At 38.4% G+C, this 25006-nt stretch overlaps 1 protein-coding gene across 1 annotated transcript; it reads left to right on the top strand.

The window, feature by feature from the left end:
* Window positions 1–15035: 15035 nt before the first annotated feature.
* Window positions 15036–23646, top strand: EMB2777 (Sas10/U3 ribonucleoprotein (Utp) family protein). The gene is made up of 17 exons (XM_008224284.3): window positions 15036–15193; window positions 15416–15538; window positions 15838–15929; window positions 16168–16222; window positions 16774–16922; window positions 17205–17351; window positions 17533–17672; window positions 19097–19184; window positions 20128–20307; window positions 21337–21510; window positions 21608–21685; window positions 21820–21959; window positions 22045–22171; window positions 22624–22877; window positions 23027–23093; window positions 23200–23268; window positions 23374–23646. The coding sequence occupies exons 2-17, from the start codon at window positions 15427–15429 to the stop codon at window positions 23503–23505; spliced, it is 2004 nt and encodes a 667-aa protein (XP_008222506.2). The 5' UTR covers window positions 15036–15193; window positions 15416–15426; the 3' UTR covers window positions 23506–23646.
* The last annotated feature ends 1360 nt before the right edge of the window (window positions 23647–25006 follow it).

Raw genomic sequence — 25006 nt, 5'->3', positions numbered from 1 at the left:
CAAGCAAAAGTTAGGACATAAAAAAAAAATCTCTTGAACTACGTGATGTCTTGATCCCTTTTCACTGAGGGTACGTAGGCAGCTTGGACAAATAATTCCAAGTTTAGTCACATCAAAATAAAAACAAAGGGTTTCCCCCATCAATTCGAGCCATTCGAAAAAATAATGAAATAAGAAAATGCTTTTATTTCATTATGATAGTTAACTAGCAAACATCAACACTGTGACAAGTTCAAAGAGAAACATAGACGAAACAAAGAAAGTTTACAACAACAAAGTTTGCTATTCCCAAGACAAGTCCTTGAAACCGTTACGCAATCTCTCAAAAGAAACTCGTAACGCATCTAAAGTCTCAGCATCGGTAGTGGATAATACAGGAGCTTCTTCAACTGCAATCTTATCCTCTCTCAAGCGGGCCACCTCACCATGATGATAAGAAAGTTGTGCATCACTCTTTGAAAGTGATATAACCATTATTTCGTACATTTTTATTATCTTTCTCTTAGATTCTTGCTATGTTCTTGAGTGAATTTAGCCCATTTTTACTTAGTTTTGTGTTTTACTAGGTTTGAAGGATAAAGATGGAAAAGCAAGCAAGAGTAGCAATTTTGGAATTGAAATATAATGTGCAATCCTAGGAGCAGAATTTCTTGTGCAGATCAGTCAACTTGACAGAATATACTGTACTTCCTCAGGCCGAACCAGATGTTGAGCCTTATATCGTTGGAAAGATACGGATGTTCGCTTTCTGTAGAATTTTACAGTTTGTGATTCGGACGTGTGTGGAGAGAGTTGTGGCCATTTTAGTACAAACAGTTCAGGCAGAATGTGTTCTGCGGGTTTAGCAAAATACCCCTTTTGAAGTCCAATCCTTGGAGTCCAATTTATGTCAATTGCATTTGGAAAGTGTCTACAAGGATGTGGAGTTATTTTCTGAAGTCTAATCCTTTATCTAGTAGGATTTTGGATGCCAACTCATGGAAAGACAATTAAAGCCAAACTAGGAAAGCATAGTTACCAAGTCAAAAGAGGATTTGTTCCTTATTTAAAGAAGACCAGAAAATAAGGGTTTTCTTATGCTGGAATTTAAAGAAGAGTCAAAGAGCCGCTGCCATCATCAAGTTCTCAATCATCATCACAATCCATAAGTTTTATTTTATGTTTTCTAGTTTTTCAATTATGTTTTCTTTGAACATGAGTAACTAAATTATTCTCTAGGGCGAGGATGACGCCCGAGTATGGATAGTTATGATTTCTAATGTTATTTAATGGATTCTAAGTTTCTTTTAGATGAATGTTTAATCACTATTTTAATTGTTGCTATTTGTTTAAGTTCTTTGATTGATCACCTTAGGGCTTTGCATATAGTAAATTGGAAGATGAATTTAAGGCAGAACTTGCAATATAATTCAATTAGCTTCTTGTGATTAAGTGTGGTGAATTACATTATTGCTTGACGAAGAATAATGGTTTGCTTGGTTCTCTCGTTTTCTAGAACGTAATGAATTCAACTTGTTAAATTTATGCCTTAACCAGGATAGATTGCAGGATTAGATATATGATCTTTGTCTGAACTAGAAAAGAATCTTACACTTAAGGAAAACTATGGTCTGAGTGCCTGAAAAGGACTTAGATACGGGAATTATCACCTAAAGAATTGAAAGAATATGTTGAATGCATTGAAATCTAACTTGGATTGCTTGTGGTTGATTCTGAAACCCTAGACCTTCATCATTCTTTCTCAATCTTTAAAAGTCAACGTTTTAATTCTTAATTGCCTTGATTAATTTCTTGGTCGTTTCATAAACTTTCACAACAACAATCTCTACAAATTTACTTGCGTATCAGTTAGATTTAATTTAGGTATTTTAATATTAGATTAATTTGGAATCCTCGTAGGAACGATACTTGGACTTGTCAAATGCTATACTACATCAATCTTGTGCACTTGCAAGGACATACTAAGTTTTTGACGCCGTTGCCGGGGATTCCTAAATTAATTTAGCATTTGGATTGACAAACCAGCAAAGAAGTCTCCAGCTAAAGACAAACCAGCGAAAAAAAAAAGAAGCAAAGAGGTTTTGGTCTTCGAGAAACAGCCACGCCATCTCAAGTGAAGAGTTCCAAACCCAATTGATTTGGGTTTTTGTCTTCCAGCCATTTAAGCATACACACCACAGCTCCAGACACTTCAATTGGAGAATTTCAAATGCTTCATGCAGCTGCCTCACCCATCAATTGGAAACTCCTTTCCCCAATTGGAGAGCTCCAAACCCATCAAAATCAGGCTTTTGTGTTTCCTTTTTCTCCATTCAAATTTTATTCTCCTAATCCTGTTTGTGTTGCCATTTAAAATCGTGTTTTTTTTCAGGTGCAGCCAATAACATCCAAAGAGGAAACCAACAAAAATTAAGGCTGCTCAACAAAAGGAAATAGGATAACTCTTCTCACGCAGCAGCTCTTGGTTCCAATTGGAGAACCCCATCGTGCTCAGCTCTCATCTCCAATTCGATTTGGGTTTTGTTGATTTCCTACTCTAATTGTAGTATTATTCTCTTATTTAAACAACTCTTTGCTATTGTTGCATGTACAAACACCTAATTTCTGAAAATTGTATGCAAGGGAGGCGTTCTCTCAAGTTGGAGTTCATTCCCATTGATCAAGAACTTGAGCGTACAATACGGAAACATCAAAGGGAGAATTTTTCACCAAGACCAGCCATGGCTAATCTAGTCAACAATGGTGGAGATGACCCACCACCACAACAAAGGCTTTTAAGGGATTACACTACACCAACGGAGTACAATGCACCGTCGTGCATCGTCTTGACTCCAATCACACAGCGTTTCTAAATTTGCCCAACAACTATCCAACTTCTACCTAGGCCCGCTACCGTTCGGTAGTCCCTGCACGACATGGGTTCCATTAGCGCTTGCAAGCTACCGATTTAAGAGCAATGGCATAGCACATCCGCGGCCGAGCTAGTCATCCCTGATAATGCCGCACTGCGGGTAGGGAATTTCATCAAGAACATGTGGGGACAAGTGGGCTTTGACTCGTGAGTGTTGTTCGCCCTATGATGACGCTTGTATGCCGCTGGGCAATCGACGATGAGGAATTGATCATAGATCATCGCTTTTCGGGCGACGCCAAGGCGGGGCGACCGACATCGCTGACCGGTCGGACCGATCCCGAAAAACCGAGGAGAGGCGTTATCCGCCGATTGACCATACCGCAATTCCCCTTTGACGGCAATTCCGCCCTTTGAAGGCATCGCAAAATCACATTTATCGAGTTCCCGATGTCAATCAAAGACCACCTACATCGTAGTCGGCGATTTCGCCCGAATAATCATTGGGTCATCGTGGGGTAAATGATCCTTCTTCCTCTTCTTTGCAAAATGTGATGGGCTCCCATCCCACCTTCGGGACCTTGCGGCACCGATCATCTTCTATGCCAAAGACTTGGGGTAGTGAGTGGCACGCACATATTGCTTCATTGACCGGTTAAAGGGTCCTGCTAGAGTGGGGCCTCCACGATCGTGGCTTTGATCATCTTGATCCGCCGATTAGCATTTAGGGCGGTGCCCGCCGCGCTGGCGATGTATTGGTCCAGCCTTTCCTCCCGAATCACCGCTCAACGATCTTCCTCAAGCTAATGCAGCTTGGTGTTGTGGCTGCTTTTGTTGGTGGTACCGCTGCAATTTGCCAAGATCCCGATTATCCCGCCGATTGGGCTTTCGGTGGTTTGGTTTCGGATTTTATCATGCTCGCTCATCGTGACAGCTTCATACATCGTGTTCAGCAGGTGAAGACTTCCGAGCACGATCGTGATTCGGCAGTGGCGCCGGTGGTCGCTTGCGACCGCATTTCCACACCCCTTTTGGAACCACCCCGCCGATGATCGCGGTCGCCCTTCCTCTTGTTTCGTCAAGAATCGCCAAGTCGCCGATAGCTGCTACCAATTCCTCCTCCCGAGCCGCAGGCTCGGCTTGGAGTTGAAATATTCGCTTGACGTGGACTGCCGCCGCTTCATCAGTTCATCATACGTGCACTAGTTGCTACCGCACAAGGTACCAAAGTGAGAGGACCGAAGGCCACTCTTGAAGGCGCCGTAGGCTGCCCTATCGCCCATTTTCTGACACCTCGAGTACTCATGGTGACCAAGCGCGCAGCAGATTCTCGTAGGGTTCGCCTCTCTTTGCCGCATCAGTATACGATCGTCGGCAGAGTACGACGGTCCATCCGATCATGAAGTGGTTCGAAAGATCTGCTTTAGCTCGTCAAACGAGTCTACCGTGCTCGGTTTAAGACGGTAGAACCAGTTGAGCAGCCCGTAAGGGAGGATGTGAATAGCAAACACTGCCCTCATCGCCGAGGCCCCTACATCCTACTGCCGATTGAAAGGAGTGAAGGTGCGCCAAAGGGTCTTCCACGCGGTGTAAAACAATATTCACAACGGCTGTACTTCTCCGGTTGGACTTCTTGATGCGCTTAAAGGGTCCCGGCCAAGCTTCACTCGGCCAGCTCGGGACCGGGTTCGGCCGCCCTCCATCTTCGGATTCTCGGAAGAGCAGACGGATTGCGTGGTCTTGGCGTGGCATCTCCTCGAAATATAGCCCTGAGGTCCTCCTCGGACTTGGTGCTCTTGCTTCGAATACTCCGTGGGAGTTTCGAACGGTAGTGTGACTCGGTGCCCTTGGAGGGGCATACTGCGCCGATTCTCGCCTCCGATCCCAACCTCGCACCTTTCGAGGGGCGATTTGTCCCCAAGAACCTCATCCGTGAGTCCCGCAAGTGTACATTGACCCGATTGGGGACCTCGCTTCGGTATCCATGTCGCTGAGCCGATGACGACGGCGAGACCTTCTTTGGTATATGAGGTCGGTCCTGTGGGTGGGACTACCAGCTTGTTTGGAAGGTGCATGCGTTTTTGCCGCCTTCTTCCCCTTCTTCTCGCCAACCGGTCCGCAGACTGGGAAGGTTCGGTAGATTGAATATTCTGCGCTTCCTACCGATTAAGCACCGAAGTTTCGCTTACTTTGGACGAGAGGAGGTTGTTATGTTCTTGAGCTTGGCCATTTCTTTCCAAGGGAAATCATTTGAGCCAGAGCTCCGCCCACCGTAGTCCGAATTACCGGAGGATTACTTGAAGGAGTGCTAGGGTACAGTGGGCTTGCTCGCTTGGCATGCCGACGTGTAGTCCGTCCCTCGGGTAAGAACGATGGTCCCAAGTGGTTCCCATGTGTTTTTCTTTTAGGAATTGTAGGTTGATTTTTATTGTTTCCTGACGGCGCCAAACCGTGACGCAGAAAAATGGTTCGCACTTTCCTCGCAACTTAGAGATATGGGGCATTCGGTATGCTCTGGGCCTCGGTAGGGCGTTCGATCCGTAAGATAGCAAAACGCTCGGTAAGACCTAGGCACCGGTGTGGTACCGCCGAAGGCTCTCAATGCTTAAGTAAGTACGGATTTAGTAAGTTTGAACTACAGATCAATGGGCGTATGCCGTAAGTTCTGATTGATTACCTCCAAGCTGGGATAGTTGTCCTCTTTTATAGGCCTTAGGAGGTGTGCAATTTGTTTAGAGTTTCGATGTGGGACTTTGGACATCAATTGTAGGACTGCCACGTGTCCCTGGGGGTAAGGTTACCCTAATCGTGAGATCGGTAGGCGCGGTACTGAAGCTAGGTGTCGAAGGCTCCATAGTTCTAGTTTGGTCCACGTGTCTGATGCTCATTGGCTATTCATTTTGGTATAAACAGGATCTGAAAACTACTCACTGAATTTAAATTTCTTGCTTGGCACGGGTTTATTGTTCGGACTTCAATATTTATGGGTTTTTCGGGGTTTTCATTTGTGTTCGAAGAGGGAGAAAGGGATATTATTGACTTTGTATAGAAGTTTATTTTTTAAAAATTTATCTTATTTTATTATTTTATATAAAAAAAAATTATTAGTAGGTGGGTCCCACAGTGGACACGTCAACATTTAACAATTGATCACACGGTCAACTTAACGGAATGATGAAATTGAATGATGTTGCAAATGTAAGGGTATAAATTGATAAAATTGATGTCCTAGAGTCCATATTGAGAACCACCCTAAACCTGCAGAGTATCTTTTGTAGTTAATCCAAAAAATTATTACAACAAAATCCCAGTGCAAATGCCAAATATGGTCCCAAATTTGCTGAAGCGTCATCACGAATGCCTTTGCACACAGTAATCCTGCCACATTCCATCAAAGAGTCTATAAATGGAGTTGAGGCCCAAACGATTCAGAGGCCTAACGTGCTCAAAGGCCAACGAATCCCATGCCCATAACAAAAGCTTTGCCCGAACATGTGCAACGTATCAAACACGACACATGACAGCAAGGATTTAAAATAATTAATTATTGATAATATTTGTACCATGATGAGCGAAAGTCTAATTTAGCACAGCACATGCAGCCTACTCATTTACCAAGCGTAAAGACCATACAAGCTTCCAGTTGGTGTGCAATTCAAGCTTTTGACCGATGTTATGTTGTCCAAGCGTGAAAAACACATTCTACATGCATCTTTGAAATGCCAAGTAGCTTCCTTTGTATCAAACCACTCAATAAACTCAAATGGGCTCAAGCCACGTAAATTTACGGGACTTGCAAGAAGGGTTGTTGTAACAAACCGGTCCTTAATTAATATTTAATTATTAATTTATTATAGTAAAAGACCATTATGCCCCTAGAATATTTTAGTAGTTTAAAAGTTTACTTTTTAACCGGGAAGGAATTTGGGGATTTCAGTGATACCATTGCGTAGAGCTCGACGATATGAGTCCGTAGACACGTTGTGGGCTCAAATCCGAGTTATAACGAAGAAAATATGATCAAATATATGGAGAGGCAAAATGGTAATTTGCCAAGTCAGCTTTTAAATCCTTCCTCTCTCTCTTGGTGCGACACCCCCTCCCTCTCCCGCTTTCTCAGTCCAATTGATGGCTCCAAGAGCCACCGCAACCACCACAGGCCACGGTTGGCCACGAGACCGGATCCAAAAGAATATAAAGTAAAATCCTCTAATTGTAATATATTAAAATCATAAGTAAAATCCTAAGTGAATAAAATCATAAGTAAAATTATGTAATTGCATTCTATTAAAATCATAAGTAAAATAATATAATTACAAATCTGGTTGAAATTTGTTATATTAAAATCATGTAATTACAATATGTTAAAATATCAATTGAATTTACCCCCTTTATGTTTTTTAAAAGCTTTTTTTATTTTGTTTTATGTTACTTTATTATTATTATTATTATTATTATATATATATATATTTTAGGAATTGGTTTGTGGTGACCAAACGGTCAACTTAACGGAAGGTTTAAATTAGTCAGATTTAAAAACTATGAGGTGTTAATTGATGAAATTGAAACTCAATGTCACAAATTGAGAATGACCCCAAACCTTCAAGGGATCTTTTGACGATAGCCCTTTTTTTTCTTTTTTCTTTTTCAATTCATGAACCCAGACTTGGGTTATTACAACGATATTGTATTTTCAAGAAAAGTTGATGTTTTCTTATTCACTAGATTAGATCCAAGAGTAGGTAACCACAACTTTCTTAGATCATAATGTCCAGGAGAATGGGACTGAATTCTTGAAACTAAAAGCAGTACTTTTATTATAGGCCAAATTGTAGCAATGGTCCCTGGACTATACCTAAACTTTACTTTCCGTCCCTCCTTTTGATAAATTGTTACCGTCGTACGTTAATTATGCCTCTAGTTGCAAAATCCGTCCTTGCCATCATCTCTGTCAAATTTTTCGTTTAATTTGATGAGGTGGCATGGACAAGTCCTAATTGGCATGGACAAAAAAGTATTTTCGACGTTAAAGGGATTCAACCGATGTTGAAAGCGAAACCTTGTCATGTTTTGTGATTTTGAAACTGAGAGTTCACTTCAAACAGAGGAAAAAGCGAGCGAAAAGGGGAAAAGGTTAAAAGGGGGTAGGGTTTCTTGATTGCGATGTTTCAAAGTGCGATTTGTGGTCGAAAGTGCCATATTTGAAAGGGAGACAGTGTTGATTGAAGTATTAGTGCATTATTGAAGATTCGAGGGTTCTGTTTTGGGACAGTCGAAAGTGACAGTGTTTCAGTGTGTACAAAGTGGTTACAAAGATACTTCACATGGGGACAGTGTTTAGGTGGTCTATAGACCATCTGAAGTATGGTAAGTTACTACAACTTTAACTTAGTGCATTTAATATTTTATAGGTTTAAGCTTTGTCTGCATATGTGTGGTCCTGTGTTGTTGTCCTTGGTTTGGCTCTATGTGTGGTCCTGTGTTGTTGTCTTTGGTTTGGCTATATGTGTGGTCCTGTGTTGTTGTCCTTGGTTTGAGGCAAGAAAATGTGGTTTCAAAGCTGTCAAAATATTGTTTTCTTGTCAGATGTTGTAACCAAAGTGATGTTGTTTTTTCTGTTAGATAAACCCGAGCTATGCACTTTAGAACTTCACTATTTTAGTTTGTTGGAAAATTGTGTAGGGGTAGGTGTGCTTTGCAGACAATTGTGTGGATGACTATTTGTATTCCCAGGCTAGCAGGTGAGAAGAAATACCAAGTGTCTCATATGTATGGGGGTGAGTTTGTTGTGGATCTAAGAGCAAAGACTTGCTCTTGCAGAAGATGGGATTTGTGTGGGATCTCATGCTTACATGCAATTTCTTGTATTTTCCACAGACAAGAAAATGTGTTTGACTATGCACATGAGTGTTATAGCCAAACTACTTACCTCTCCTCATATGATCCAATTGTCCACCCTGTGCCATTCATGGATCAATGGAAGAAGACAAATTTGCCTCCAATTAGACCTCCTCCTTACAAGACCCAGCCTGGAAGACGAAGAAATCAAGAAATAAAGACCCTTGTGAGGTTGAAGTACATGTTCCAGTCCCCCCAAATCTTATACCACCTAATTACATTCCACCCCTGCAAAATTGAGAAGGGTTTTTATCAAGATCAGGTGTTCTATTTGTGGCTAGGAAGGACACAATAAAATAGGACACTTTAAACAAGGAGATGCTGCCAATTCTAGCAACCAAGAGGTAACTGAGGTAGTTAAGGTAGCTTTATGTATTAGGGTTACTATGCAATATGTATTGGGCCCAATAACTGACACCAAGTTTTTTTCATTGTAGGACCAATCTAATGGGCCAACCGGGCCTGCAAGAGGCAGAGGAAGGGGTGTACATAGAGGTGCAATAAGGGGTAGTGGTGGTATAGGAAGGGGCAAACAACCTAGCTCTTCATCAGTAAGTGTGACATCTTATTGACTGTTTCATAACTTCGTGTTTTCAAATTATGTTTTTCATATTGTTTTGCTATATGTTGTTGAAGGTTGGAGATGAGAATGAAAAAAGGAAAACACCAGTTGCATCACAACCCTTCCCAAACAATGGAGATTCATCCTTTTCATCACCACCAAACATTGTGCAATCATCATCTCAACTTGTTTTAAGACCACCAAACACTGACCAATCTTCACCTCAGCCGTTTTCAAGCCCGGCATAGAAGATTTAAATTTCCTACAAAGAGGATTAGACCACCCAAAACTGACCAATCTTCACCTCAGCCAGTTTCAAGCCACGGTATCATATATAAATCTCCTGCAAATAAGGCTAGACCTTGGAGACCATGATTATGTTCCTAAATCCAAACATCATGATGTGGAATTGCTAGACTTTTTGGTTAGGTTGGAGTTTTTGATGTGTAATTGCTTGAGTTTTTGGTTAGGTGGGAATTTGAAAGTGATGTTTTGAACAATTTGGTGTTTTGCTGGTTAGGTTTGATGTTTGGGTTAGCTTTTCTCACCATGTTTTGCTATCCAGGGCTAGCATTGGATATTGGTTGGCATATTTTGAGCATATAACTCTGATTGAAATTTGGTTATGTATTTGGAGTATGCAATTGGAACTAATGTAAGCTTTGGAATCAAGTTATGCAATTGCCAAATTATAACTTATCTTAAGGGATGTTCTTATACACTTGCACATTACAATGACACAAATGGCACAAATGGAAGAAATTTACCAAACTTTGGATTCAAGTTATGCAAATGGCACAAATGTGCCAAACACATTACATTACACATTTCACTATTTGATCATCAAATTCTCTGGAATTTTTTCAGACAAATTTAGGATCTTAATCATCAACATTGCAACCATGACACCAAGAACTCATGCCATAAACAGACCCACCCACATTAGTTTCCCTCTATGTCGATACACCATAATTTTCTCATCCATCTTCATTCTCTGCCTTCCCAATCTTCCAACTATTGTTGTCAATTCCTTGTTTTCTTGCTCAATTGCTCTGAGTTTCTCTCTCAGTCCTTCATTATCTTCTTCTATTTCATTCAGCTCTTGCTCCATACCTCTCATTCTTCTTAGCAACCCAAGAAGAACTTCCTTTCCTCGTGGGCATATCTCTTTGTCCACCCACTCCCAATAATGACCTTTGCCTCTGTTCTTCTGAAGAATTTTCCATATCCAGGGTTAGATCTAAAACCCGTGGACCAAAAACCACAAAATTCCAGAGAAAAAACACAAAATGTCAGACAAAGTGACTTACCCGATTATTCTCACAAGCCTCAAATCTTCTCCCAAGATTCGAATCTGTCCATGAAGTCCATCTTTTAATGGCACCCCCACACTCGCAAAGCTTCCATGTGTTACTGCCCGAACCTGCGACATCTTCTTCTTCTCCTTTCCCTTTGTAATTTTTTTTCGCCAAAGTTTGAGAAGTTGCTGATATGGACATGCCTTTGTTCAATCCACCACTTGAAAAGACAAATATGCCCTCAAATTAAACGAAAAATTTGACAGAGATGACGGCAAGGACGAATTCTGCAACTGGAGACATAATTAACGTACGACGGTAACAATGTATCAAAAGGAGGGACGAAAAGTAAAGTTTGGGTATAGTTTAGGGACCATTGCTACAATTTGGCCTTTATTATATTGACATACTCACCCACCCATTTGGAAAGGGCAAGTAATGGCCGTTACTGTTCATATGAATAGTAGTGCCATAACAATTTTTTTATACTTTTTCACTCATTGCCACGGCAACCCAAAAGTAATTACTATTCACAAGGGATTAATTTTATTTATATGCATAAGATTAATAAATAAAAATTTACTAGGTATGTATATAAAAAATTATGGATTTTTTTGGTAATTTTTCAGAATTTTTTTTCGATTTTTTCAGATTTGTTTTCTTTATCAAGGCGTCAATCGACAATAGCTCGGGCTATCTTGCCTTGGGCCTTGCCCTTGATGGACCCCTCTTCGGCCGGATGTCACCATTGAGCTGATTTTGGGAGACCCGGGCCTCTTGCCTGGGCTTTGGAACCGCTCTTACACCTATCCATTTATCACGCATCCCACCTCTTCAACCCATTCGTCCAAAAAGGCCCATCACCTAATTGCTCGCTGCGCGCCAAATACTTTCAAGCAGCGACGCCGTCTATCGTGCATCGTTCTCTCCTCTAGAACCGAGTCGTTAAATCTTTCGTTCCATATTGGTACTGTATGGGGATGTTCTGAGTTTTTTTTCTTTTCAATTTAGTGACTCTTAGGAAATATCAAAATACCACTTCTATTCAATTTGGATTGGATTGTTTAAACAATATTTTCATACTTTATTTGGACGAATTGTTTTCTAAATAGTTTTGGGTGTGAATCAAACACCCCCATGTTCATATTTTTCAATCTATTAATTTTACTACTGTCATTGTTTTTCCAGTTAGCAGAAGGAAACCTAACACCTACAGCTAATTACCTTCATGCTTTGATTGTATATCTTATTTGAAGGTTGCAAGAAAATGGGCAAGAGAGGAAAGAGTCAGAAGCAAGTCAATGGAAAGCCTAATAAGAGAAAGCTCCGTGATGAAAATAGGGTCATTGAAGATGACATGGACGACGAAATTGATGCATGTATGTTGATTAATTCTATGATTTTTTTTAATTGTACTTTTTTGTGGTGAAATTTATTTTCTGATACTGATAGTTGAGTTGGTGTTTGTTCAGTACCTATTTGATCACGAAGTTGGTTTTCTGAAAATTATTTTTGGACATTGTTATATGTTTACTGTAGTCACCCCATGTAATTTGGAGAGAGAAAGTGATGTGTTCAATGTTCACTTTCCCTTTAACGTAATTATATTTTAAAATCGTTACTTGTGCATATTCTTATTTGGAAAAGTAAGTGATTGATTTACCCGCTCACTTACTTTGTACCCACAGTAGGTCTAATCTTGCTCTATAAGTTCGAACAAACATAAAAGACTTCTGAAGTTTTCCCTCTCAAACATTTCAAAAATTGTCCGAGTGTAAATGCGTGTCATTTGATGTTGCATTGGTATTCGAAATGGCAGTGGAGGTTTTTCATTGTTATCAACATGATCAGCTATTAACTCCTTGTGTCTCTGTGAACCAAGAGCTCTTTCAAAACGTACAATGAATTCCATCAATGTGTTTTTTCGGTGAACATATTGTTTGAAAAATGAATGACAACTTTGACATCCTAGCCGAAAACACATGTTTTACATATGATGGAACCTAATTCTCCCGCAAAGCATGAATTGAGCTCAACCACGGATGGTCTTTCAGCCCATTGTTTGTGATGATTTCGTCCCATTTTGCATCTAATTCTTCTTTCATGTCCATATCCCATATGCATTTGCACATTTCAGAAAAACATTCTTCAAAGTCGGGTTTCTTCGTAAACTTATTCAAGATATGCCATATGCAATATCTATGGAATGTTTTCAGGAGAGTTACAACAATTGCCTTTGACATGCCTGCATCTTGATCAGTGATGATAATTTTGGGTGGCTTACTTAGAATGGCTTTCTTGAATTCCTAGAACAACCATACAAATGAATCTGTGGTTTCACTAGTTAGGAATGCACAACCAAACAATAATGCATGACGATGGTTATTAATGCCTAACAAAGGCGCAAAGACCATCCCATAACAGTTCGTGTTGAACGTCGTATCAAATACCACCACATCTCCAAAAAATCCATAAGCTTGTCTTGACCTTGCATCTGACCAGAAAACATTACTCATCCTTCCTTCCGAATCTGCCTCCATCTTGAAATATAAGGATTCATTCTTTTCTTGCTTAGCCAAAAAAAGCTCCTAAAGCAACTCTGCATCATGCCCAATCATCTCTCCATGCACGTCCCTTACATAATTATAGATATCTCTCTTAACAAACTCAACATTTTCCAATCCCCCTACTTGCACCTCAAGAAGGCTTACCTGTTTATGTACATGGATATTAACTTTGCTCATATGTGCACTATAGACTTTTGTAGACTCTGTTAAATTACGGTGAGATCTCAATAGATGGACTTTATCAACTGTGGTCATGTCATGGTTGTGTACCTTATTAAATCCTATAACAATGTACTTATTCTTGTCTTTTAATTCCAAAATCTCAAGTTTAGCCTTGCAACCAGTTCGAGCACAACCTCGATGTCTTCTCTTATGACTAATAGTGCTTATCGACGAATATCCTTGTTTACAACATACATATTCTTTCCTTGTTACCCCTCTTGTCAATGTGCACGTTCTCGATGTAGAACACCGAATGCCGAATCCGGCTTTCACGGCATAAATATTATAGAAATTGAACACATCCTCACAACAATCAAATTCAAGTCCCAATTTTGGTTTCAACTCCGAACTTACTTCTTGTGTCACCTATCTTTCACACTCCATTTCACAATTCTTGCAATTTAACCTTGAATTCACCACCATCATACCAACATTGGCACATGCTTTCAAAGAGCTTTAAAATATATATTAACTAACATATGATATGAAAATGATTCTCTGGTGAAACATTAAAGACCTACATACAAACTAGTGTAACCCATACTTATGCCCAATACTAAAATTGATAAATACAGTATATCACTTACCTCGTAAGTGATTTCCAACTTCAAAATTTCTACAAATATGACAATGTCGCCCTTTTGGATTCGGATGTCAACCCCAAACGCTTTTCATCTTCTTCAACCCCTATTTCGACCATGCTCAAGGATTTCAAAATTAAGAGAACAGATCCACAACGGTCGCGGTCACCATTTCCAACTCAATGTCAGCTTCGACGTTTCTCAAGGATGGACGAATGTTCCGACCAGAAAGACCAAACCATAAAGATGAAAATATAAAATAGACGAACACTTTGTTTCGTTTAAATAAGAAAGCCAGAAAAATGAGGGCTATACTTCTGTGTTCTTTCTCGAATCGAATAAGGAATAACATGGGCGCTCTCTCTTCAGTGTTATTGCTCTTCCTCAATCAAAGCTGATAAAAAAAATTGGCCTCCTAATTGAATAAAGCGAACAGCTGGTTTGGAGGGGATGTTTGTTTTGGAGTGAACGTTTTGGAGGGAGGAGAGAGAAGTAGGCCTCGTTTTAATACAACACTTTCACTTACAATTGCTTTTCACATAGTCGTTAGATTAGATCCAACGGTGTTCTCATGTAATATTTTGTACTTTTAATATATTGACACACCCACCCACCCAACTTCTAATACGTTCCTCCTTAGAACACTTTCATCCATTTGTCATGACAAAGGGCAAGGGCAAGTAAGGGTGGCCATTGTTCATGTGAATAGTAGTATATGCCTTAGTAATTTTTTTTTGTACTTTTCCATTTATTGCTATGGCAACCCAAGAGAAATTACTATTAATATGGGATTAATTTTGTTTATATGTATGAGATTAATAACTACAAATTTTCTAGATATGTAAAATAAATTCTGAATTTTTTGGGTAATTTTTCAACATTTTTTTCGATTAAATTTTTTTTTTCTTTGCTGATGTCAGCGCTCTCATACAGCAGCTTGGCCTATCTTGCCCACGCTTGATGGGCTCTTGCCTGGGCTGGATGTCACCGCTGGAGCTGATTTTGGGAGACCAGGGGCCATTTTGCCTGGGCTGGGCTGTCCGCTTGAACTGCTCTTCGAATCCATTCGTCCAAAAAGGCCTATCCATTTATCACATCTAATCCATTCGTCCAAAAGGGTTCATCAGCTATAGCACTCTCCCTCACGTGCGCTCGATTGCTCGTCTGCTGTCGGCGGTCCGGTACTATTCTGTAGCAGGGACGCCGTCTATCAGGTACTGTTCTATCATTCGTTCCAGATCGATACCTCTTAGTAAATATCAAAGTACCAATTCTAAATTGTTTTCAAAATAGTTTTGGGTGTGAATCAAACACCTCCATGTTCATATTTTTCAATCTATTAATTTTACTACTGTCATTGTTTTCCAAGTTAGCGAAGGAAACCTAACACCTACAACTAATTATCTTCATGCTTTGATTGTATATCTTATCTGAAGGTTTCAAGAAAATGGGCAAGAGAGGAAAGAGTCAGAAGAAAGTCGATGGAAAGCCTAATAAGAGAAAGCTCCGTGATGAAAATGGTGTCATTGAAGATGACATGGACGACGAAATTGATGCATGTATGTTGATTAATTCTATGATTTTTTTTTAAATTGTACTTTTTTGTGGTGAAATTTATTTTGTGGTACTGATAGTTGAGTTGGTGTTTGTTCAGTACCTATTTGATCACGGAGTTGGTTTTCTGAAAATTATTTTTGGACATTCTTATATGTTTACTGTAGTCAACCCGTGTAATTTGGAGAGAGAAAGTGATGTGTTCAATGTGCACTTAATTTAACGTAATATTTTAAAATCGTTTCTTGTGCATATTCTTATTTGGAAAAGTAAGTGATTGATTTTGCAAATTCTTTGGTTGCAGTTCACAAACAAAGAGATATTGTTCCTCTGGACATTAATGAAGAGGCTGAGGATTCCGATGAAGATAACGAGCAACCTGTCTTTGACTTTGAGGTTTTCTTTTTTATTATTTTCCCTTTCATCAAGTTTTAATAGTTTCTGTGGACCTGTTACAGAGATCGATACAACTCTGTGATGTTTTTGATAGTGTTTGTTTTCTTCTTTTCAGTGAGTTTTATGAATAGAATTGGGATATCAACTTCTGAACTTCGTTTTCATCTCCTAATTTCAAAGTAATTATTGATATCTGTATTTTCAGATTTTAATTTAGTATTGCTGATACTGTTTACAGAATATTAATGATGGTGACGATGATGACACCCAAGATACTGGCTTTGCTGCAAAAAGTAAGGAAGATGGTTTAAGATCTTTTGATTTCTCATTAAAATAAAAATGTCATTTGGTTGTATTTTTTTATGCCATAGTTCTTTGTTGACCTACTATAAGCTCAGTGGTTCTTTGACAATTCGACTTCAAGTTGTCAAGCGTAAAAGAAATCAAGTTTTCTTGAATTGTTAGAATAGAATCATGTCCTTTTATTATTTGATTCTATAGATTGTGTGACCTTTTAGAGGCACGTTACAAGTTCCTAATATTGTTGTGCGTTAGCGGTGTGTTGAAATTTTGTGAACTTCGTTATGTCACCACTGTGACAGGGTGCGTATAATGAAATTCACATGATTTGCTCTTTGCTCTATGTTCATTGTATGGATGACTCTGTCCTCATCATTTGTACAAAATCCCTTGGTTCAACTCCATTATACCACCTGCACACTTTTTGTGTTTTAGGTGAAAAAATTGTTATATTTCTGTAGTTACTTCCAACAACTCCTCTTACAAGTTATATACCTGGTTTAGAGTTTACATAACTTGTTTCTTATTTATGTATTGCCTGCAGTTGTTAGGCAGCAAAAGTTTTTAACGGCAAAGTTTGGTGGAGTTGAGGATGAAATGCATGATGATGATGAAGAGGATGAGGAAGATCAAAACTCTGTATGGGGTGGAAGGAAGCAGCAATATTATGATGCTGATAATCGTGATTTTGAGGTGAGGGCATGGTCTTTAAGTTCTAAATGTCTGTCTGCCTGTCTGTCTCCCTCTCTCCATATATATATATATATATATATATATCTCTGTGCATATCTGTCTGCTTACCTACTTCTATTCATGTTTTTTATTTATTACAAATTTACTGCTGACCATTTTCCAGTGATGCTTGTTCTTTCCCCATTCAAATTCAATCGAATGTGCATAACTGGATTCCTGTGTTTATATATTAATAAGATTTAGGGTTTTATTTAAATTAGATTTTATTTTTTATTGATGAAGCAACAATCAAGTGGCGATGAGTCTGCGAAAGAGGAAGAGGCAGAAGTGCTGAGGCTGCAAAGAGAAAGGGCAAAATCAGCAACGCGGGAAGACTTTGGGCTTGAGGATATATGTCAAAATGAGAGTGATGCCAAATTAACTTTTGAGGTGGGGTTTGCAAATACGGTTGTTTCTTTGGTTTTGTTGGATCATCAGTTTTTTTTGAGTCTCTCCTTGTAATGGGAAGTGATGGTGAACTTAATTATTTACAAGTTTCTGTTCAAAGGCGGGTATTATGATGTAAATGTTCTTACAAATGGCATATCATCAAATTCTTTCATTTCTGCAGGAAATTTCATGTAAGGGAAAAAGTACAAAGAAGTCTCCAATGGGAATTGAAGTTTCAGATGACATGGGTACAGCTTATGAGGAGGTGAAGAAAGACTTGAATTCTTTGTCAAAGGAGGAGAAAATGGATGTTTTATATAGGTAAGGTTTTGGGAGTTTCACTAAAACACCCAAAATGGGGGTTGAAATTATAAAAAAACCCAAGCACTATTTAAACATATAAACACACCCAAAACTCATCATTATACACACTCAAAACCCATTTATAAACACACCCAAAAAGTTGACTTTGGGGTTGATTTTGGGTGTGTTTCTATGTTTAAATAGTGCTTGGGTTTTTTTATAAATACATGTCTAGGATTGGGTTTATTTATAAATTTGTATAAGGTTTTTCATTGACATTAAAAAATATATATATATTATACATGATTTCTCTCTATCCAGTTTGGTATATGGATCTATTATTTGTTTAGTCACTCATTCTCATCAAACCTGAAAAGTTTCCCAACAAATCTAACAACTCAAGAATTCCTTGGCTGTAGATGCCGAGGGAATCAAAGCTTGACTTGCTCAGTAGATCAATACATCTTGTGTGTTGAGGCTCCTTTGCTTCCTAATCATTAATTTAAAGCATCACATATTGACTGTCGTCTGCATCTCACGAGGAGGGATGGAGGTTTCCTTCCTCCAACGTGTTTGGAATTAATTAATTTTTTAATGAATTGCATTTGCTATTTGTTGAAATGCCCTAGGACCAGAAATTCATGTTGGGCTTGAACAGAACGTTAAAGAAATCAAGGGTGTTTCTTCCCTTCTTTTGTCTGTTTTAACTTGAGGGTGGAGTCATAATAGTCTATTTTAATGTTTTTTTAACTACTTCTACCATATATTAAATGAGGTTTTGAAATATTAGTTGGGGCAATTTGGAAGCACATCCACTTTTAATATGAGGTGCACATCCACTATTAAAACTGCATCTGATTTTTTTTTACTATGCTTATCTTATATTTTCTTTTATATTAAGATATTTTTAAAAAAAAATTATATTGATCTAAAGATCTCTATTTTTGTTATTTTGTCTTCCTTATCTATTTTCTCTTGTATGCAGTTCTCGTCAGCAATTGTTATTGTTGCAATGTCAACAAAGAAAGAGAATAAATGTCAACAAAGAAAGAAAATAAATGTCAATAAAATCAAGGTGACATGATAGTATAGGTTATAATAGGAACAATATTGTTTTAGAAATTGAGGAATAGGTTGAAGTGCCAATTGTTGTCTTCGGGGAGAAGGCATCAGGCTTTTTATATAGGTTTTGTACGATGATATGTGCTTATATTTGACACTTTCATATTATATTTTTTTTTGTTTGGTTGCTGAGAGAAGTGTGATTTCTCTGTGCAATGTGGTATTCTGCTGCTTTACAAATGCTCTTAAGCTCAATTCATTGCCTTATTGTGTTGCTAATCGCAAATCCACACATGATTTTTTTTTTTTTTTGGTTGGTATTTATTTTAGTTTTACTGTAGGATACTTTGGCCTCCTTACTTAATCATTTTTCCCTACAGTTCCGCTCCAGAATTAATTGGGTTGTTGTCAGAGCTGAATGATGCACTTGAAGAGCTTCAAAGCAGAGTTAATCCACTTTTAAGCAAGGTATAACTCCTTTTATTCTTTTGCCTTTTATTCCATGCTTCTCGTGGTAGAACTCTGAGTTACTGGAATCGCTTTTCTCTCTGTTGGCATCTTGGCATGGAGGGTTTGTTAGGAAGAGTAATGAGGAAATTTTTCAGGATAGTCTTTTGAATCTGGTTTGGATACATGGACAAATCAATTTTTGGTTTAAATGTATCATTCTTCTCGTTGTTATTTCCCTTTTTGGTTTGAATGATCCGACTGTCTATTCTTCAAATCTTCTTTCATTGATCAGTTCTGCAAAAAATCACCCAAATTGGAAAATATTTAACCATTTGATGAAATGATAGTCATTTTTGAGTTTCTTTCAAAGTACCATGCTCGTCTATTTATTTCATCATCATGAGATATCTTAATTTTGTCAATTTTATTTCAAAGAGGATCTGTGAATAAAGACGTGGATCCCGAAAGGTTTGGATTCTTAAAATACAATGCAGAGGGTGGGGCCTCCTCATTGTATTTCAACAATCCAAATCTTTGATTTTTCAAGTCTTCATTCATGGATCATCTTTGAAAAAAATTTAGCCAAATTGTAAAAAACATCAGATTGTGATGAAATAAATAGACGACCCATGGTGCTTTCAAAGAAATAATAATTTTAATAAAATGATCCGGTTTGGGTGTTTTTTTGCATATATGATGAATCAATGAAGACTTCAAGAATACACGGTCGGATCACTTAGAAGTCCTTTGGCTTGTACATATGTCGTTATGGTTTTAATATATAATATTTGGATAGCAGAATGCTGGGTAACTTTAGGTTTATTCTTATTGTTTGATATAATATGATTAACCTGTAACAATGGAGCCCTTTCCCTCTTTTATCATTTTTATTTATCTTCTGTTTGCTAAATTTGGTTGATAACTTGGTGTCAAGCATTATTGATGTTTTCTTGTTATGAAGGTTAAAAATGGGGAGGTCATGTTGGAAGGAGGGATGCGCTATTTAGAGGTAAAGCAGCTTCTTCTGCTGGCCTATTGCCAAGCCATAACATTCTACCTTCTTCTCAAGTCCGAAGGCCAACAAGTTCGTGATCATCCTGTACTTGCTCGCCTAATAGAGATCAAGAGTTTGTTGGATAAGGTCTTCTTTTTCTCTTTAATACACCACCCTCCCTTGCCCTCTTGAGCATGTTTTCTTTGCTAAATTTAAAAAGCATCTTGTGCTTGCTGGCCTTATACAGATCTATTTATTTCAGACCAAAAGAAAAATACAGATCTAATTATTGTTTATGGTTTTCTTTTTGAAATTAAGGTATCAATTAAAACAAAAGTGCATACATCTTATATATGCATATAATACAGCATGCTTTTGGTCCAATCTCTCAACTACTATGTTTTTATATGTTTCTTTCCAAAGGATGGAATATGCATGATCCGCGAATAAGTTGTATGTAATTAATCTTGGAGGAATATATGGTGGGTAGTTTTGTCCCTTCTCTGGATTCTAAACAACTCTTCTCTTGACCATACTCTGCACAGGATTAGTTGGATTTGTCTGTTTCTGATTGGTCTTTTTCTTTTGGCGATGCTGTTTCTGTTGGTTTACCTATAGGCTATAGCACACTGAATATCACAGCAGAAACCACTTGTTAGTTGTTAGTACATAGTTGTGATGCATGAGGTAAAAGTGTTTCTTCATACATAAAAGTCAAAAGCCTTCAGAGATCAATGGATACATCATTAATATGGTTCATATCTGGACCATTAAGTTCACTGCCTCTTTGAATAGATGGGTATAACTTATGATGCATGAATGCCTAAACCTTTCTGTATATTTTTTGTTCAATTTGATGGAACTACCTTTTATTGAATTTGCAAAAAGAAAGGCCACATTTGCGATCAGGATGAATTTTACAACTGAGTTGGTGGTCGTTATAATTGGCACTGATGTGTGGCAATATGAAAATGACAACCCTTGGGTCTAACGTCAGCTTACCCCAAAATGGGCCCTGTAGATCAGTTTAATATATTACCTATGAAGTATAGGTTCTGCTTTTCCTGTTGCTTTTGATTAAGCACAAGCATAATTACAAAAGTGGTTTATGTGAAGTGTACACTGCTGTTTCGGTTCTTCAGTAAGATAAGGGCTAATGTGGGTTTCACTTAACAGATGAAGCAACTTGATGGGAATCTACCATCTGACTTTGAGGAAATTCTCAACAAATATAATGGGATGGAAGCAGTAGTGAAGTCAGGTAAAGAGACTGCTACTGAAGCATCTGGTTCTCTTGCTGAGGGTTACAGTCGCCCACCTGCCTTTGTTGAGGCAGAAGAAGCAGCTGCGGTAGTTACTGCTTTAATCTTCTTGTCTTTCAGCAATATACAATATATAATTATTTAGTAATGATCTCTTGTGTGATTCATACGTTAATTCACTGCAGCCACATGACATTGCTGTGTTGGAAAAGGTGGAGTCTCTGAAGGATAATCAGAACAAGGTGGGAAAGCGCAAATGTCAGGTAAATCATACATGGCAGATCTGTTAACTAGTTTCAGTTTCTGTTCTCTTTCCTAAGTTTTGTTTTTGCTTTTTTCTTTATGGCTTTATGAAGATTATCAATTTGTCTTATGCTGACTTTTTAGTATGTGGTAGAATGATGAAGTTGGTGTACAGAGCATGAAAATGTTGAAAGTAAGAGCTGCCCTTGAGGAAAAGTTGAAGCAGAAGGGTGTCTTCAGTTCCATCACTCCAAAAACTGATAAACCCCGGAAACTTCTAAAGCCATTGAATGGGTATCAACATGCTCTTATATATTTTTTTAAATATGCTTGTACGTATGCTGTGAAGACTAATTCAACTAAAGTTTGAATTAAACAGGAAGCTTGAATCATATGATGATTTTGATGATGACGCTGTAAATGCTGAAGGCGCCATCCATGGATTGACCAATGGGCGTGCAAGTAAGCGCTCCCAACTTGTTGGTGCTAATCCAAATAAGTCCAAGGTATGAACTTCAATACTACTGTCTTCCTAATCAATTCTTGTTTTTTTAACTGCTTTCTGAGTTTACGAGCCATAGTGAGATTTATGAGATTCATCGCTAATCATTGTGCTCCTCATTTTTCTTGGTAGATTCAAATAGGATAAAAGTCTTTGCATTTCTATCCCCTAACTTTATTTACATCTGGATATTGTTTTGCTATATTAGTGTTGCAGTTTTGTGGAGAATGCAATCCAAACATTAGTTGTCAAGTTGTTTTGTGTCAGCATATTAACATATAATCAGGATTCAGGATAACCTGGCATGGTTTCTATTTTTCCTTATATTTTTGTTTAACCAAAGAAGAATACATAATCCTGATGTTGGTTTATGTTGACAAATTTCAAGTTATGATTATAAAAAATAATAATAATAATAACTTTTTTATGCTAATTTTTTTTTATCTTTATGAGAAGGTTGTCTCAGGTGATGATGATTTACCTCAGAGAGATGATATTGGGGAGAGGCGGAGAAAGCATGAGCTCCGAGTATTGGCAGGAGCTGGAATCAAGTCTGATGGTGATGCTGGAGATGAAAATGGCGCTATTTCGGATGATGGAGATATTGAGATGGATGATAGTGGAACTGGAGATTCAGAAGATGAATTTTATGAACAAGTGAAAGAAAAACGAGCTGCAAAACTTGCTGCCAAATCTCAGATTTATTCAAGGTGTTTTTTGCTTTGTAGTTAATTGCTACGGTTTTTAGTTTACATCATCCCACTGTCATGAAATGATGTAATTTGTGTTTGTGTTTAAATAGTGGTTGTTGATTTCAAGTTGGTAATTTGTGTTTGCTAAAGTTTGTTTGCGTCTGCAGGTCCGCTACAGTTCCATCTTTTGTCGAAACTGAATCTATCGATGGAAAACGCCACATTACTTATCAGGTAAACATGAGCCAATTTCAACTTTGCTTGTATGATCGGTTATTTAAGATTTACCATTATTTCTTGTCTAACCATATTATTTTCTCTTCCTCCAAATTTACTCCAGATGGAGAAGAATAGAGGACTTACTCGTGCTCGCAAGAAGCTGATCAAGAATCCAAGAAAGAAGTACAAGGTATTTTGATCAAATAGTTAGCACATTTGATGTTGCAGGATACTAAATGTTTTCTGTTAACTCAATTCTCTCTCTCTCTCTCTCTCTCTCTCTCTCTCTGCGCAGTTGAAGCACCAGAAAGCACAAGAGCGTAGAAAAGGACAGGTAAGAGAAGTCAAGAAGCCTATTGGTCCCTACGGCGGGGAGACCTCTGGAATCAACGCAGGAATCAGCCGGAGCATCAGATTCAAGAACTAATTTGTTACCCTTTATTGCTTCATTGTTGCCCCTCCCAATACGTCTTCTTGTTGGATCATTAGGAGTGTTTTACGAACTTATTGTGGCACAATTATGAAAGTCATATAATTCTAAAATGTAGTGGAAGAAATTTTTATTCAAGATTTGAACTCTTTGGAAGAATGTTTTGCATGAATATCATAGGCAGGAGTCAAAATGGAATGATAAGCACCGAATGTCTGGCATATGTAATTATTTAATTTTCAGATTGATAGTATGACAACATTAGCATGTCAAACTATTCGATGTTGGACGGGAAATATAATTAATCCAGATTAGCATTCGTCATACCTGGCGTTCTAGTACCTCGAATGTCTTTACAAAGAACCAATCAGCATTGTCCGCGTCAGGATCTGGTTCAGTTCTGGGTGGCTATCTGGCTTCTTAAGAAAAGTAGGCAGGTAAGGAAAATTGAGTGGAGGCAGGCCAGGAACCAACAAGGGCATGTCTTCCAGCTCATAAGGAGATATGCTGCACACCATGGCCGAATTGGTAAAGAATGAAGCTCCGTATATGCCGTCTCTTGGCCACATTAAGGGCAAGGGCCCATGGCAAAAACGAATCGTAAACTACACAATTGACAGGGAAATTGGAGTGTTGGTATTTCTTCAGGACTTGAGATAGGGTTCTTGAGCCATTGGTTTTGAATGATGTAAGGAAACTGTAAGCTTGGTTGCGCACATAGCGTCAAGGAATCGAAGCACGTTAGGGACACAAATGGAGTTGACAGTGTAACTGGTAGTTGCCTTGCAAATTACTTGCATGACATTATAATGCAAAGAGAAAATTACCAATCTTGCTGTGATACTATACAACCCCTTTCTTTAGAAAGAAATATCACCTATGACTATGAAGCTAATATATATAGTCTAGGAACGGTAGCTTCCGCGCCCTTCCTGCGTTATATATAAATATGCTAAGTAAGTACTCCTTGCATTCTAGAAACGGTAGCTTCCGCGCCCTTCCTGCCTGCTGAAATTGATGTGAATGATCGTGATAGTTCTTCAAATCCTATTCAGTCTGATTAGATATGTCACTGAAACAGGAAGTTGCTATTTGAACTCGAAGCAACTGACCTTAATTCCCCCCCGGTCTCTATACTCAAGGAAGTCATGCTTTTGCCCTTTTGAGTGTCTTATCCGGATGTCCGGATTGTTTAGCATGCGGACCTCAATGTTCCTTCAGTTTTCTCCTCTTATATATGCTGCCAAATCAAGCCACTACATTGCTACATAAAAATATCCAGTCGATGTTGTAGAAGTATACATCTTCAAATCATTTTTTACAATGAAACACAACTGCGAACATTGGAATCCGCACACTAAACAATCCAGATGTCAATGCTGTAGAAGTATACATCTTCAAATCTTTTTTTTTTTTGGCAATGAAACACAGCTGCAAACATTGGAATCCGCACACTAAAACAATCCAGATGTCTGAATAAGAGGAATGTATAGGTGTA

The sequence above is a fragment of the Prunus mume genome, linkage group LG2 (assembly GCF_029339155.1).
Source record: "Prunus mume cultivar Tortuosa linkage group LG2, ASM2933915v1, whole genome shotgun sequence".
NCBI lineage: Eukaryota > Viridiplantae > Streptophyta > Magnoliopsida > Rosales > Rosaceae > Prunus > Prunus mume.
Note: the sequence above shows the minus strand (reverse complement) of the source record. Positions and strands in the feature narration are given on the sequence as shown.